General features: G+C 34.4%; 1 protein-coding gene across 6 annotated transcripts in view; it reads right to left on the reverse strand.

The window, feature by feature from the left end:
* Positions 1–16,689, reverse strand: part of ROCK1 (Rho associated coiled-coil containing protein kinase 1) — an 84,061-nt gene that overhangs the window by 15,456 nt on the left and 51,916 nt on the right. For all 6 annotated transcript variants that reach the window (XR_005955980.1, XM_041477632.1, XM_041477633.1 and 3 more), the window contains 15 exons: positions 16,413–16,461; positions 15,691–15,826; positions 15,223–15,314; positions 14,861–15,107; positions 13,130–13,236; positions 11,884–12,034; positions 10,858–11,018; positions 9,802–9,986; positions 9,004–9,073; positions 7,509–7,603; positions 6,066–6,231; positions 4,468–4,561; positions 4,028–4,116; positions 3,519–3,707; positions 3,149–3,314 (listed from right to left, as the gene is read on the reverse strand). Coding sequence is in view for 5 of the 6 variants with exons in the window: in XM_041477632.1 (XP_041333566.1) it covers positions 3,149–3,314; positions 3,519–3,707; positions 4,028–4,116; positions 4,468–4,561; positions 6,066–6,231; positions 7,509–7,603; positions 9,004–9,073; positions 9,802–9,986; positions 10,858–11,018; positions 11,884–12,034; positions 13,130–13,236; positions 14,861–15,107; positions 15,223–15,314; positions 15,691–15,826; positions 16,413–16,461 (1,997 nt within the window). In the remaining variant the exon portion in view is untranslated. The remainder of the gene's footprint in view (positions 1–3,148; positions 3,315–3,518; positions 3,708–4,027; positions 4,117–4,467; positions 4,562–6,065; positions 6,232–7,508; positions 7,604–9,003; positions 9,074–9,801; positions 9,987–10,857; positions 11,019–11,883; positions 12,035–13,129; positions 13,237–14,860; positions 15,108–15,222; positions 15,315–15,690; positions 15,827–16,412; positions 16,462–16,689) is intronic.

The raw sequence follows: 16,689 nt of genomic DNA on the forward strand, positions 1-16,689 counted from the left end.
GGATTGTGTAAAGGGGCCAATGCCCACCTTGGGAGAGTGTAAGTTGCCATAGCAGCTACCAGAATTTGAGGGAATATTTAGGCCAGTGGCAGACAGAAAACACCTCCAAGTGAAAAGCAGCTGTAAACTGTGTTACCATATGATTTCTCTGTGTCTATTTCTAAATAGAGAATTTTTTTTCCTTCAAATTTTATGAGTATAAAACTTTTTCTCAATTAAACCAAAGACTTCCCATTGCCAGAATCATGACCATGGACTCATTCTTTTATACATGCTTATATTATTTTGTACCTTTATTTATTTCCCTGGTGATGTTTTTATTTTGACAGGAAAATGAATAAATCATATTATAATTACTTATTATAAAATTCAACCATTTATCTGCATAAATTTTTTTTAAGAAGTATCTTTGCCTTTAGAACTGGTGCAGCAGCTAGAGAATCCTATTGACTATTCATGACATCCAGCTCTTAAACAAGATACTATTCAAGGTTCTCTGAAGGAATGGCCATGTTTGGGTTGTAGAAGTGATGGGAACTTGGCACACAGTTGAAGACAATCAACATCATACAACAAAACTGTAGCAAATGAGCTGCTGTAATATGTCACCTTCTGTTTTGTACATTAATTACTTGGTTCACAGAAAAAAAACTACGTGCTGGACAATTTCCTCTTTCTGTGGCATGGGCTATTTCTACTCTGAAGTCTGGCTGGGTTCTTTGTCATCTTTATAATGCTACTGCACTCCTCTTTTGCCCTCTGCTTAGCTCTTTGACAAGTGTGTGAAATTTGACTATGCTAATGTCACTTAATCTCCCTTAATTACCAAATTGCTTCTTATTCAGATCCTGATCAACCCAGAAACTCAGCCAAAAAAAAAAAAAAAAAAAAATGCAGCATGTAGGGACATGATCTAAAACTAGAGAAGACCTAGTAATATGTATTAGAGGTCCTACCTGTCTCAAACCAGCAGGACAACTGCAGCAAAAATCAGAGGCATGTGTAGAAAAAAGGGCAAAAAAGAGAAGAGAAATGAAAATATAGCAAAAAAGAAATAGTTGAGGGCTAACAAGTAGACACCTCACCCAAGAACACCAGAACTTCCAGTAACTTCATGTTCTACTTAACAATGGGAATTACCAGCTGACTTGAAAAGATCTTGTACAGACTGAAATTTCTGCCCCAAAATGGAAGCAACAGATTATGCAGCCAAAAGCCTGATTATACACATCTCCAGAGGTAAAACTGAAAATAACCTTCCTTATTGAGGCAGACAAAGAAAGAGCTTTTTCCTACAGTCCATCCAAGATCTGGGACACAATGGAGTCATACTGAAACACTATTGCCCTTGAGAAAAAAATAGGGAAGGTATCTATGGCTAGATGAAAGCATTCATGTTTTCCATGTAATACACAACAGCCATCAGATGAAAATGGCTGAGAAGGGAAGTGAGGAAGCTCAAAACTACTCTTTTGAGTAGAATAAATCTGGTCTGTTTGTTGCAGGAAAAAACCCTAAAGCTCTCAACTGAAAAGAGTTCAGAAATTTTCTACTAAAATTATGAACTACAGTCTTCTTCAATTACAAGACACTTAAAAACAATAAGGCTTGATTCCAAGTTGTAATTTAAGGAGAGAAAAAATCCACTTGAATGAGCAAAACACCTCTGATTTTTTTTTTAAGCGCTATTAAATGGAATACACTAAAAATGAGTATCTAAAAGAAAAACTCCTAGGAAGTACTGATACTTCAGAAATACCAGAAGGAATTCCTAGCAGGTGACAGCTAAGAAAAAAAATGTTCCTTAATCAATTTAATAATTCTAAGAATTTACAATGGGAGTTTGCCTTGAAGATGTTGTCAAAAGACAAAATCTTTACAAGATGGCAATTTACAGATCAAACTCCAGAATGCAAAAGGCTTCTCAAACAAAATGGAAGTAGTGAAGGAAAAGACTATACCATTATCTGAACAAAAATCTATTCTAAAATGAAATTCATTACAGTATTAACTAAAAACAAAGATCTAAAAATACACTAGGGGAAGATAGGAAACAGAGACAGAAAGGAGTAACTACATCAAAACATGTACTAAGACTGATAACCTACCTGAAATTTCAATCACTCTAAGACTCCTGGATAAACTCTAGAATGTGGCAATTTGACCAGCATGAAGTGCATTAACAAGAAAAGACAGATCTAAAATTATTCTATTTACTTTTATCTGACTGCTCATCCACTGAAGTCATAAAATACCCAAAATAGCATTCTGGTTTTGCATGTCTAAAAATATTTTTCTACAATGAAATTCAGACATATCAAAACTAGAATAAAAATTTCCCAGTGAATTCCAAAAGTTACTTATCCATATAGAAAAAAGATATACCTAGCTATGATGTACAGAAATTGTCAAGCACATCTGATTACACTAATCATTTTCCTGTATTGAGAGATACAGAAGTGGATCATGTGGAAGAACTAACTGATTACACTTTTCAAACACTGGGGAAGGGGAGAGGTAAATAACCAACCAGTCTAACAGCGGGTCTCAAAGTACAGTGCCTGGTACTGATACATGGAAATGGCTGGCTATGCTGTATTAGATATTCTTATTTTAATCTGCTACATCAGAGTACCATACAACCGTAAATTTATTATGGAAATTCCTCCAATTATTTTTCACATCAGTAATTACTGCCAGTTGTCACAGAGGTGGTACATGACTGAATTAGAAGAGATAAGACCAAGACAATTCTGCATTCAAGATATAAAACACTATCATGATGTTGTAGATGTGTTGGCCCTGTCTTCTATTCACCAAATACTGCACATTGTAATCACTGTATTTGAAAAATAAGAGATGTAAATATACTCCTTCCTCAAAAGTGCATATAAACAATGCTAATACCAAGCCATACAGTGGGAAGTATGATGTGAGAAAAAAATTAAGTCTTAAATATAAGCAACTAAGATATGAAATAAAAAAAAAAAAAAACAAAGAAAGGAAGTGGAGATGTGATACAGAATCAGACAGCCAGAAGACTTCAAGAAGCAATAACAAGGAGTTGTTTGAAACAATACCTTCCAGGACTATGTGTATGCAACACAACCAAGTAGTTTGAGCAGATTCAAATCTGCTTTTCTCATACCTGAAAGATTTCCATCCGTTTCATCTGTTGGAAGACTGGCAACACTGGTAGAATCCATTCCTTGCTGGAGGTCCATGATTTTCCTTCGTAGTTGCTCTATGTCACTCTCTTTACTATCCAGCTGCATCTGGAGCTCATTCCTGTATGTAGATTCTTCTGCTAGTTGCTGTATTTATATACACACACACAGTTACTGTGTTACCAAAAAACATGGCAGCCAAGTATTTTGAAAACAAAACTCATATATATATACATACACACAAACACACACACATATATATATATGCATATATATCTGTATGTGTGTGTATATATATATATATATATGTTATATATTCCACAGTATGATAAAAAAATTAAATTATTTTACCGCTTGCATTTCATTAAGCTCCTTTTGGTATTTCACAACCATCTGATTGAATTTCTCTTTTTCTTGATTAAGTTCTAATTGGAGCTTTCGATTTTCCTTCTCCTTCTTCCTCAAATCTTGCATGTTAGCTTTCTTTCTGTCTATTTTAAAGTCTTTCCGATTCATTATCTCAGCCAGTTTGTTGACAGCCTGTTAAGAAAAAGGAGAACCAGTAAGAAATATGATATATGCAGCATGTTTCATGAAAAACTTTTCAGTTCCCCTAGTTACAGGATCTGATAAAAAAATCTCTTCACCAACCAAAAAGGCCCTTACAACTGAAGTAATACTGAAAAGTATACAGCATCAAAACTTCTTCTTTCAAATGTAAATTTAACAACACATATTGTACATCATGGTTAATATAAACATGATTTCAAAAGAACTAAGAGTTCAGAAAAGCAAGAAACCTGAAATACTTTCGTTAATGCAAAGTAATAATTGCTATTAAATTGCATATAAAGTTGTACCTGTGTCTTCAGAGTTCTTTCATTGTTTATACTCTTCTCATAATGCATTCTAATATTACTGATTTCCTCCTCTTTTTTCGTCTTGTAATCTGTTAAAATAATATTCAACTTTAAGTTATTTTAGTACAAGGTAATTATTTTTAAACTTAATTACTTCTCTAAGTGCACATTTTTTTTTCATTCTCCTGTTGCTTCCCTTTTTTGAGCAAAATACAGTTTGCAAAGACAAATATTACCAGTTTAACACTACTGCAATGACAGAAAATGACCAGAAGGGTATCTCAGAAAGGCACAAAGATGAAATACTAAAGCAAACATCAAGCCCAAAATAATATGGAAGATAAACAGCAATGTCTTCTTTCACTTCCCATTTCTTCACATATGCTTCAAATTCAGGCATGCTTCAGAACATATCAACTAAAACTCCAAACATGACATACCTTCCTCTTGTTTCTTAAATTTTTCACTGATCTCTGTGTTTTCCTTTGTTATTAAATCGACATCTTTGGTTAAAGTGTTATTAGTTTCTTCCAGCTACATGAAAAGAAACACATTTTAGAATAAAGAACTTGACATAAATTCTAAAAATATCTTTAATACTATTATTTTAAATACCCTTAATTCTACAACAATCATTTACTTAGAATACCTTCTGCCTATGTGAACTTCTAAAAAATTCTACTATACTTCTGTGCTGTTTTGATTTACCAGAAGGCTCAAAATACACCTGTCCCAGAAAAAAAAATCATCACTGCAGAACTGACAACACTGTAGTATGGAATCAAAAATCAACTTAAGCAAAGTTAGGTTGTCAGTTATGGAATGTGACAATTTTAAATTAAATGGTTGTACTTCGGAAAAATTAATATGTAGGGGCCTGATACCTTGAATTCAGACAGAAAAGCAGCTGACAGATGCTAGAACTCCAGCATTAAATCTGGAGTAGATACAGGCATTTACTGCTAGGTAACTGCCATAAATCATGAAAATCAGGATAAAAACAAAACTAAATTTGGACCAAGACAAAGCAAACACAGGTAAATATGTACACAACTGGCAAAACAAAGAAAAAAGTTGGAAAGGAAAACCACGATAACTTTGAATATGTGAGCATGTTCACTGCCATGGCAGTGAAGGATCACTTAACAAATATGTATGAAAAAACAGACATAATTGTATTCCTAAATAACAGTTTTGTTTGAAGCCTATACAAATGATTGCCTATCAAGCTGTCTGACAGAATTATCAGAAACTTGAAACCAAAAATATATTGGCAAGAAGGCATTCTTTTGATGCTACAGACATAGTCTTCTAAATGCTGCTTAAGAAATGGTAGCATTCTGGAAATCTCAAGCTAAAAAAAGCAAATTCATGAAACAAACACTATTTGCACTATCTTTTCACAGAGATGGAATATCCATGGTAGCATTAACAGAAAGCTTTGAGCAACGGAGCCAAGTTCAGTTACACCCGGAACTTTACACCCCCAGGATTTTTAAGAAAACATGCACAGCTGATGCTAAATGGGAAAAAAACAACAATAAAATAACTATGCTACATATGGCTTGCTGTTTGAGACCTCTCAGTTAAAGACATTTATCCAGCTCATACTAACATTCAAAAACTATACTATAAAGTGTCTTCAAAAATTACATTTTGGGGACTGGGTTGTGAAACTTGAGACTCTCAAGTGGGTTTTTTTTAAGACTAAGTTACTTTGCAATAAAAGTCTCTAATAAACAGCTCCACAAATTTACAAGACTTAAATAATACACTCGGCAATGACAAGAAGTAAATACAAAAGGGTTAATAACTGAATTATAGACATTCACTTGATTTTCATCCTGGCTTCACCTCAGATGAATGAATTTGGTTTTTTAGGAAGGTCACATGATGAAATATAAAGGTTCCAAGTGAGCACAAAACTTAAGATACTTAATTAGTTTCCACTTACGATCACAACAAGACTTCATTAATTAAAACCATTTGGTTTCCAGGTGGAAGAAATTTATACAGGCATTGAAAACAGTTAATTTACCCTTCTTATGATAATGTCCTTATCAGTCAATTCTTGTCTGTGCCTTGATGCAGCTTTTTTGCTTTCCTGATTCAGTTCATAATACTGTTCTTCAGCGAGTGCCCGTGCCAACCGTTCCGACTCAGCTTTGGTTTCAGCTAAATCCAACTGGGTAGCAAGTGTTTCTCTGCAAAAAGGACATTAACACTTCCTTTTCCTATGCAAAACATTCCAAATTTTCAGGAAAACTATCAAACCCAAATTATACCGCTCAGCTAATGGTCATTATCTTAGTTTCTTAAGAAAAGCAAGAGTTACAAAACTGCATTCTGTACACTTGTATCTTTTGATGGTCCACACAAGCTACAGCAGCAAGCTTACTGTGATTTTCATTAACATTCCAATGACCCATGAAACACCAAGATGTATTCTCCTGCCTTTAAGGAACAGAAAATAAAACTAAACTATATGTACAGAGTGGTCCATCAAAAGATACTTAACCCACATTTGCCCATTATCACAAATCCCATAGTTATATCCAAGTGAGAAACATTTAGGATGAACACAAGACTGCAGAGAATAGTGAGGCAATAGAATACAAAGCATCTATAAAAAGAAGAAAAGAAATAAATAACCCCAAGAAGAATAAGGGAAGTCTTGCCTAACTTCTTCTCTCTCCCCATTTCTTTATGTTGGTTACCACTCATGAACAACTTTGCAGAGACACAAGTATTTTCCTCCTACACAATACTTATTAGCACATCTTTTCTTTCTCCCTTTCTTAGCCTATCAAAATGCTGTACAAAACAAACACTGTACATAACCTCTGCCCTTCAGACTGTTTTCCAATGTTGATGCTTAAGCAGAACAAGAGACAGACTTTAGAAGAAACTGTACTTCATGCATAAGGCTACAGTCTCCTTCTTCAGAACATGAAATAAATTAAGAAATTGGAAAAACAAGCTTAATTTTTTTTTCTTATTTGATAGCTTAGAAACTAGCGCATCACAACTAATGGTTGTTAATAGTAATTAGTTTAGCTGTAATAAGAAGTATACTAAATTTCAAAGACTTTGTTACCTTTTTCTCAAATTATTTTAATGACTATAGAAATACATTAAGTAATTATCAGGATAATATAATCAAATTTTAAAAGCTGGTGAGACGATAACCATAAATTGGAATGTTTTCCAAAATTTTTGAATCTTACTAAATTTTCAGAGAAGTCATTATTCTTCCTACAGACATGATAATGTTCAAAGCAAATATGAATAACCATATTTGGCTTTTTGAGTCAGTATAGGTAACATCCTATGTATTTGCCACTTACAAGGTGTTATGGAACACTTTTGAGGCTTTTTTCTAAAGGAATTAAAACATCTTAGATCTGATTCAAAGTATACATGAGAGAGACAGTATTACAAGGAAAAACTTAGGTGTATGTGAGAAACACAATGGGCATACTTTTCTTTTTGCAACTCCTGCATTTTACTTTGCGTTTCTTTATTCCTTTCATCAATTTCCTCTTTCAGTTCCTTAACCTGAGTTTTGTAAAGTGTCTGTAAAAGAAAGCATAAAAAAATAATTATTCAAATTCCATACTGAAATTCCTCATTTTCAGACTGCTTAGTTTGAATTTGTCAAACCCCAACACACGCCAATACTGTCTTTAGTGAAATTTCCCCCTTCCTTCCTCTCGCAGATGTTTCTTTACAGTTTCTGTTAGGTAGGGAACTGATATGATCCAATTAGTTTTCAATTTTCTAGTGTGTTTTCCTACACAGCTGCACAAATACAGGTGTGCATAAGAGACAGAAGGCACCGTGACACAGCAGAACAGGTCTCCCGGCACAACAGGGCAAAACTGCATCTTGGAGCATCACTTGTCTCAAAATGTTCATCCACCAAGCCTAACACCATTCTGTGCTTTCACCTGTTGCATTCTCTTGGTGTCCATGTACCTCTTCTCTTAGAATCTTAAGTTCTTTCTGTACAAACTTAGTAAGTGATTCAAAAGAGTTCAGATTTATGTAAATTATTTACTGCTGTGAATTACTTCTGGGCTTTATTACTATATTGTTATAATTACCATCACCTGTAATTCTGAAAGTTAAAATTTGATCTTCTGCAGTAAACTACTTTTGCTAAATATTCAGACTGAATAATGAATGTCTTATTTAAACTACAAATTAGTGAAAAAAGAAGATACTGAGAAACACAATGCTCTGCATCTTCATTTCAGCAGTATATAATGGAGAAATGCAGAAAAAGCCCCTGTAACAGATAATGAAATTATAATCATATGCAGTTTAGTAAACAAATTTTTTATTGTCTCTCTCAGGAAAAACCAAATTTAAAAGTATTTCCCAAAGTTAAATGAGTCTGCTCATATTCACAAATGTATTTGAAGTTCAGGTGTTACAGAAAATTTTATTCTATTGTTTCTTTTCACAGGACATAACAGATCAAACTACATCTATGAAATACACATTTTAGCTACCTGGAGTACCCAGTAAGGTTCTTCAGAGATTCAGGTGCAGAGAAGGCAGCTTTTTAGAATAAGGAATACATGCAGAATGTTACTGAGTCTATGGTTCTTAAATGTATGTATGGTAGATCAATAGCATGAGCTATTTTCCAGTAAGTTTGGAAATTTTGAACTCTCTACCAAGTCTGCAATTGTATCAGAAAAATATCTCCTTTCCAACCTCAGGATAGAACAACTCTGACGAATAATTCAGGTAAGAGTTACTCAATATAATCTCAGTTTTGACAAACAACAAAATAACATTTTAGATACAACATCTAATGTTCTCTAATATTGTGTTCCTTGTTTGTATTTCAAGCAAGATTTTCTGAATTGCTGATTTATGCAAGGCTGTTACTTACATTAAAACAATTTTAGTCTCAGCTATTCACTGCTAAATGATTTTATGTCAAAATTCCTTACAAGTCTTACCGAAAAATACTGCTCAGCTTCAAGTTGATCCTGAAGCTCACGCATCTGACCTTCATTTCCTCTGTACTGTCTTTGAAGGAATTTAAAAAAAGGAAAACATTTAAAAAGTCAGCTACTAACAAAAGACAAAGACAATTTCTAACCAGAACAGCACTCTACAATGATCTTCCATTTGCATCCGTATTACTTCACAAAGAGCAACAGTCTGCTGTACCCTAGAATTCTGATTTAATATAGTTCTTATGCTAAAGCAATGATCCTTTCAGTATGCAATTTAGAAGCCAAGAAGTACTTGAAATGGAGAAACATTAAGCCAGCTGAAAGAATATATGATACAAGTCTAATTAATGAAAAATATCTTCATTTTAAGATAAAGAAAATTAAGAAAATGAATCAGGCAATGAAAGGGAATTACTGACTCCCATGTACTAAACGTCCCATATGATTTAGTATGTAGTATCAGAGTCAATCCATAAAAAAGTAATTCAAATAAAAGAGGCATGTATACATATATACATATATATACACACGCACATGTGTGTGTGCGCCTTAACATAGAATGGTGAGCCAAGAACTGTTCTGAATTGTAGCTCATAACAAAAATATTCCAACACTGAAGGCTCCACAGAAATCATAACATGCAGCTACATAGGAATCATAACATGCAGCTAAAAATACTCTTTCAGTTTAGGAAAAAATGCCTATGCTCCGGAGAACTTTATTCACTAGCAGGAACAGGCAAAATAGTACATGTATAATTAAGCAATTTTTTCCATTTTACTTCAGGTTTTTACTTACTTTGCAAGCTGAGCCAACTCAAATTCCAGTAACCTCTTTGCTTCCAACAAGGTATTGATTTCCTGTTTCAGCTGCTTCTCAGAACCCTTCAAGTTATCAGCTTCAAAAGCTTGTGCCTTTAACTCATTCTGTGCCATTATTCGTTTATTCGTCTCTTGTTCTAGCTTAAGTGTCAGATTCCTTACCTAAATGAGAAATATTTCAATTTAGGAGCCTTTGCTAAATAACCAACTGCATGTGGCTGAAGAGGTTTCACATATGCGTTATTTTATATTAAACACCACTAACTAGATGCTACACCATGTACCATATGTCAAAGTATTCCTGAATCTCCAAACACTTCAGTGCAATAATCTCAAAGCTGCTGCCCTTAGAACCTATGGCTATGATGTTGCAGGATGATAAAGCTTTCCAATTTTTAGTTTATTTCAAAGTCCCTGATTTAACTTATCTGAAAGACAACAACTGAAGGAACCTAAATTGTTTGCAAACCCCTCCGCGGACTTCAGATCTTAAAAATCTCTCACCCTAGGAAAAAAAATGCAGCTTATCAAGTACATAAAAACTAATTTACTTAAGTTGTGACCCCTAAGAAAGGTGTCATAAACCTCATTCCTGTCCTCTTTACTGTCCTGTAAAGAAAATGTAAGGATGAAGCTATTATTCTAAGTACCTAGTTTTCACACTCAATATTCTAATTGCGTTTCCTTAAACAAAAGGAAAGAATGCAAACTAGACAACACAAACTCAGGCCTGTAAATCATCCACATCAATCAGACTGCACAGTGAAATTCACAAGCAAATTTTTTCTTTAGAAAAGGAGAAAACACAAAAAAATGTATTATATTGAACTGAAGTCCAAATATGCAAGACATGCTAGAGTTATGAAACAAGCAGAAATTGCCTAAACCTACTTGGCCAACAACTATCCTCAATTCTGCTGAGAGTTGTATTATATAAGGAGCTCAGTATAAGTGAATTTAATTTTCTGTATCTCAGTTCAACTCTAATTTCTTATTTATATAGAAAATTATTAGAGATAAACCCTTTACTTACTTCATCTTCCAGTCTCTCTTTTTGCTGAAGAAGATGTTCCAGTTTCTGCTGAGATTGCTTTAGGTCAAAGTCCAACATGGAACACTGTTTTTCAGCTTGAACTATTCGATTTTCTGCCTTTTCTCTTGCTGCCCGTTCTTCCCTTATCTTTTTTTCCATTTCTAAAAAAGATTAAGGAAAGAAAAACAACCAAAATTATTACATAGCATCTGCAAGCATGCTTTTGTAAAAACAGTCATAAATATCCTAATATTTTCAGACCTTTTTGTTCAGCTATCTAAGCTTTTCTGCTGTTTGATGAAAGAAAAAAGATCCTGGCATTATTACAAGGAACACTAAAAAATAAAAATAATTCCAATCTGCATTCAAAACACTGGAATGTTATCATGACAACTGAAAGATATCTAGTGAAAGAAAAAAAAGCACAGATTCTTGAAGTAGTCATTTTGACGGAAGGTAAAGTTTCATTTCCATAAATGGATAGTAGCAAAAGAAAAAAATGCTACCATTATTGTTAAATCTAAAAGCCACATTTAGGTACTGATGACCTTCACAGAGCAAACCTGACATATAAAATTACAAAATCAAGATGCACCTTTGATTTGTGGATATACATCTATAAAAGAAACTTCTCACTTCAGACTAGCCTAATACAACACTGGTATTTTTAATGCAGTTACACAGGAATGAATACTCTAAGACAGCTCTCTTGATAATGCATTCTTTCAATTCTGTTTAGCATTAGACAAAATTTCAAGATTCAATACCATTTTAGAAGCCAAGGAAGGCTTTGAAGTAAGGTATGCAAAACATTAAGAAACAATTCATTTTTTGTGAAATAGTACGTTAGGGAAAACAATTTAAAATGTGTAGTTTCCATGTTTTAAGATTTTAATACACATTTTCTTTATACAAGGGATCAAACACTGGTGCAAGAATACTATGTTGTAAGACAATGTGTATAAAATATCATAATCAGAACGTGTTTTATCACGTATTTACCTGAAACTTGCAGGAAACACTTACCACACATCGCAACCGATCTTGCCTCCTCTATTGACTGGTGTTTGTCAGTTAACCGTGCTTTTGTCACTTTGTGCTCATTGACTTCCTGTTCTAACCGGTCTTGTAAGGATTTCAGCTTGTAGTTCAAATCTATCTCTAAATTATTCTTTTCCTAAAGATAAGGAAAAAGTGATCAGTTTTATGTAATACCTGAGGAATCATATTTTTATTCCCTTTTTTAGTATTAAATTTCTGTTATCATATCAATGTTATTTTCCACGCTTAGCAAAGAACAGTAACAGACCAAGACTGTACTCAGTGCTCTGGAAAAATTTCATTAACTTTTTTCAGTATTCTACAAATCTGTAAGAAAATTGAAACTTCCCCTTTTGTATAATCAGTAGTCACCTAAACTGGAAACACACAACTAATGAACGGACATCCTAGAGCACAGAGGAATCTGAATTATTGTTACCTGGATGGATTTGGGTTATTTCATCGCTAGGATTGCCAGGCATTAACAGTAATTCACCAAACAAGCACTGGAGATGCGCTTTGAGAGACAAGCACTGGCCTTTGAATGGCTGCCTCACATAACAACTTATAATTGCTTGTCCCCTTCCTCACAGGCTGTCATATCTCTGGTTTTTTTGCATAGACCACACAGCACAGCAAGTCTTTACCTAACCCCACTAGACAGAGTTAACTCTGCAGTCTGTCTGGAGACAGGGTGCAGGATTTCCTTTTACTGTAATTTGTTTTTCCGTCATATGGAAGGGAACAGAGATGTTAGAGGAACATTCAGAAGGAAGGATGGAAAGGAAGGACAGCAAAAAATTCCCCACCAAACTTGATAAAAAAGCCTGCCTGGCACTGATCCAGTCAAATTACAATCCAGTAAAGGCAAAAAAAAAAATCAGATTTTTAAAAAGTTCATAGATTTTCAGAGGCAAGTCTTTGCAGTCATAGTTAGGCAGGGAGAAAAAAATTCCTTGCTACTGGCAGTAGGACAGGATCCTTGAATCACTGATAATGTATGACAAACACAATTTTCATGCACAATGCTACAAGTAAGACCTACCGGAGGGCTTGGGAGACCATCCTGATGAGATTGCAGATTAGCAGTACTTAGTTCATAATATAAACACAAGATTGATTTATAAAGAGCAGTAACACTGAACTTATCAATATAAGTAATATCAATAACATTTGAAAATATAGTCAAAAGCTGACAAAGAACATCAGCCTCAACATCATTTCACCATACCTTTTCTGAATGATTAAGCATATCCTGTGCTTGTTTTCTTTCTGCTTCCACTCTTTCAAGATTGTTTTTAATGTTTTTTACTTCCTCTTGTAAAGCTGTAATCCGAACTGCCACAAAAAATTAAATATACTCAATATTAGTTACTTCATTTAGATCAATTGTCTTTGCACTTTTATTGGGCCTATAAAATATTTCAAATACTTCAAATCTTTCAGGCATGCAGTTTGTAGAGGAAACTGACCTTTTCAGACACTCTTTATGCAAGTCATCAGTAACAATTCACAAATACTAATCATGCAAAAATGGCTCCTGCCTTCCATCACTTCCATTATCTAATACTCAGAATTTCTTTCATTAACCCAAGTTCTGCTGTGCTACAGAACAAGCACCTCTAAGTGATGCTAACTTCATTAATGGGTACATAAGGCACATTACACAGAGAGTCCATTTCAAATTAATTTTTGGGTACTAACACAACATGTATTCACCTAAGTGTGCCTCAGACCATGGGGAAGTCAGGCACTGAAACAGGTTCCCCATGGAAGGTGTGGAATCACCACCCCTGAAAGTGTTCAAAAGATGTGTAATGTGGCACTTAGGGATGTGGTTTAGCGGTGGATTTGGCAGTTCTGGGTTAATAGCTGGCCTCAGTGATCTTAGAGGTCTTTTCCAACCAAAACCATCCTAGGATTTTAAGTGCTATGACATGGAAAAGGAACTATTCCTCAAAGCCCACAGCATCTACCCTTGTGTGGCATAAGAGTTTGTATGAAATACTAAGTAGAATAATGTGGTTTGGAAGGGACCTCTGAAAATCATCTAGTCAAATCTCCCTGTCACATGCAGGGACATCTCTCACTAGACCCTGCTGCTCAAAGCCCCATCCAACTTAGCCTGAAACACTTCCAGGGACAAGGCAACAACAGTTTCTCTGGGCAAGTTGTCCCAGGGTCTCATCACCCTTATTATAAAAAATTTCTTCCCATATATAATGTCAATCTACTCTTCTTCAATTTAAAACCATTGCCCCTTGTCCTGTCACTACAGACCCTGGTAAAAAGTCTCCATCTAACATGCCCCCATTCAGTAGGGAAAGGAGAGGCTCATCAAAAGCCTGTGCCTCATGGAAACTCAGTACTGCAGACAGATGATTCAAAATGGCAAGTTAAGAGTCAGGGTCCAATAGCACCAGGCACAGTCATGAACTAATGCATCTGACTAGTTTCTAGTATGGAAGAATCAGTACAAATAGTAGAAAGTTTCAAGCATCCTGAAAAAAGGGATTCCGCATCTGCATCCCTTTTTGTGCTCTTAACCTTGCTTGTAAAAGTAATGTAGAATCATCATAAAAGAAAACACGCAATTCAACAAAAAAAATAGCCTTCTCCACAAATGAAAGAAGAGCAAGTCCAGGATATACCAACTCGGCTACTGCACAAGGCAGTAAGACAGTGTTCCATCTTCTCTAGCACTGTATCATATTTTTGCACCACTGGACTCAGACTTTTAGTCAGCGCAGCCCCAGACTCACGATCAGTGTTTGACACACTTTGATTCTGATATTCTCTCCCAAGAGCTGCTCAACATGATCAGGAAGCCAGACCCAATCTTCAGAAATTGTTCAGTCACACTTTGTTTGCAGGTTGGCTTTCCTCCCATTACCAAACTCTACTTCACTTAATTAGGGTTATCACAACTTTTTTTGGTGAAGTATAAATTCAGAATAATTACCCTGTAGTTCTCCAATCATTTCAGATCCATGACTTCTGTCCCTTCGTTCTGACTCCAAAGCTGCTTGTAGTTGGTAATAATCTTTCTCCACCTGCAGTTTTGTGCTTTCCAGAACTCGGCACCTTTCCTGCAGTTCTCTGTTCAGTGATTCTACCTGACTTAATGACTTGCTCATTTCTGTGTTACCCTTTCTCAGTCTTGCAGCTGTGTCAGATTCTGTCCTTAGCAAATCATTTGCTTCTTCTAGCTGTAAAAATAAACCAGACAAAGATTCTCAAATATAAAGATTATGGAGCCAGTTTTGCTACATTTAAATGCTCAAATCTAAGAAATAATGAAGACAAGGAGCACAAACAACATACTTGTTTTTGTAACTGTGTTATCTTCTCATTTGAAATTTGTGAATGCTGGCTGATTTTTTTCAAGTCTTCCATCTGATCTTTTAGTGTGGACACTAAAGAGAAATTGCACCATTAATACAGCATACTATAAAAACCTTAGGGTTTTATTCTTGCTTTTTTACACAAACATGCTCCAAAATATTGTTTTGTATTGGTAAGTCCTTTGTTGACTTTTTGCTTCTTATATATGTCAAATTTTGTGCTTGCAGAGCAACAACACAGCACAGTGCTGCAGAGCACAGAATTTGAAAATAAGAACAAAAAAATTGTGTTCAAATAAAAATTACCTCCAAATCTGTGTTCATTATTTGAAAAGATCCCTTTTCAAACCTTAAAGTTGCACAGCACTTAAGATACTATGACACTAAATTATTCCCCAAAACATATCATGTACATCCTCAGTGTCAATGTTTGGACAATACTGCATACCTTCATTTTCCACATTACGTCTTTTTTCATTCTCCTGTTCAAATTTTCTTTGGTACTCATTTATCTTATGTTGTAATACCATCTTTTCCTTTTCAATCTGGGACACTGTTGTTTCCAAGTTCTTCCTTTGGTTTCCCTAAAATTCAAAGTATTGGTATTTTATACTTACATTTTAAGGAATAATCGTTAAACCAATTGCATGATTCCTGCAACTAATTAAACATGAAAAGTGATGCATTGTTTCAAATGAATTAATTTCTGGCTTCCTTGAAAAGGTTTTCAGAAAAGACAGCTTTTTTAACTTCTACATGACAAATTTATACAATTACTAGAAAAATTGTTGTTAGTACAATTATTTCTAAAGTAACTATTAAAATGATTATCAAGAAACAAGAGAAGGACTCAATAGAAAATCACCTGCATTTTTGTTGTTATTGACTTCGATAAACTCAGAAAACTTGCAACAAGCAAGACTAAGTAAAATATTTACCAGAGTAAACAGAAATCAGCATGACTAACAGAAAGAAAAGTTTTTGTAAATGGCTACAAATAAAAATGCAAACTCCCAATGTTATGTATTGAAACATGATCATTAGGTCTCAAACTTGAACACAGAACCATTTTTTTTTAGTCACAGAAAAAATGTCTTAGAATTATGAAAGTACTATTCCTAACTCCACTCTTTACCCAGTTAAGGCATCTTCAGGGGGGGAAAATATTACCTCTTCATCCAGTTCTTTCATTATCTTGTCTAGCTTTATGTTTGAAGATCTAAAAATAAAACAAGATCATTTAACAGATACATTATACATACTGTTTTTCTAGTGAAATGATTTGTGGCCGTTATTAAAGTGAATGTTAATATTTTGACTAATGTTATTTTGTAATGAACATTTAAAGCTGAGGAAGACAATAAATCATAGCAAATAATTTGTAAAATATATCAGTAAGTATTTATCAGCATTGTTACAGATTAAATATGTGAAATTTTAGGTACCA

The sequence above is a fragment of the Pyrgilauda ruficollis genome, unplaced genomic scaffold (assembly GCF_017590135.1).
Source record: "Pyrgilauda ruficollis isolate IOZ18807 unplaced genomic scaffold, ASM1759013v1 scaffold41, whole genome shotgun sequence".
NCBI lineage: Eukaryota > Metazoa > Chordata > Aves > Passeriformes > Passeridae > Pyrgilauda > Pyrgilauda ruficollis.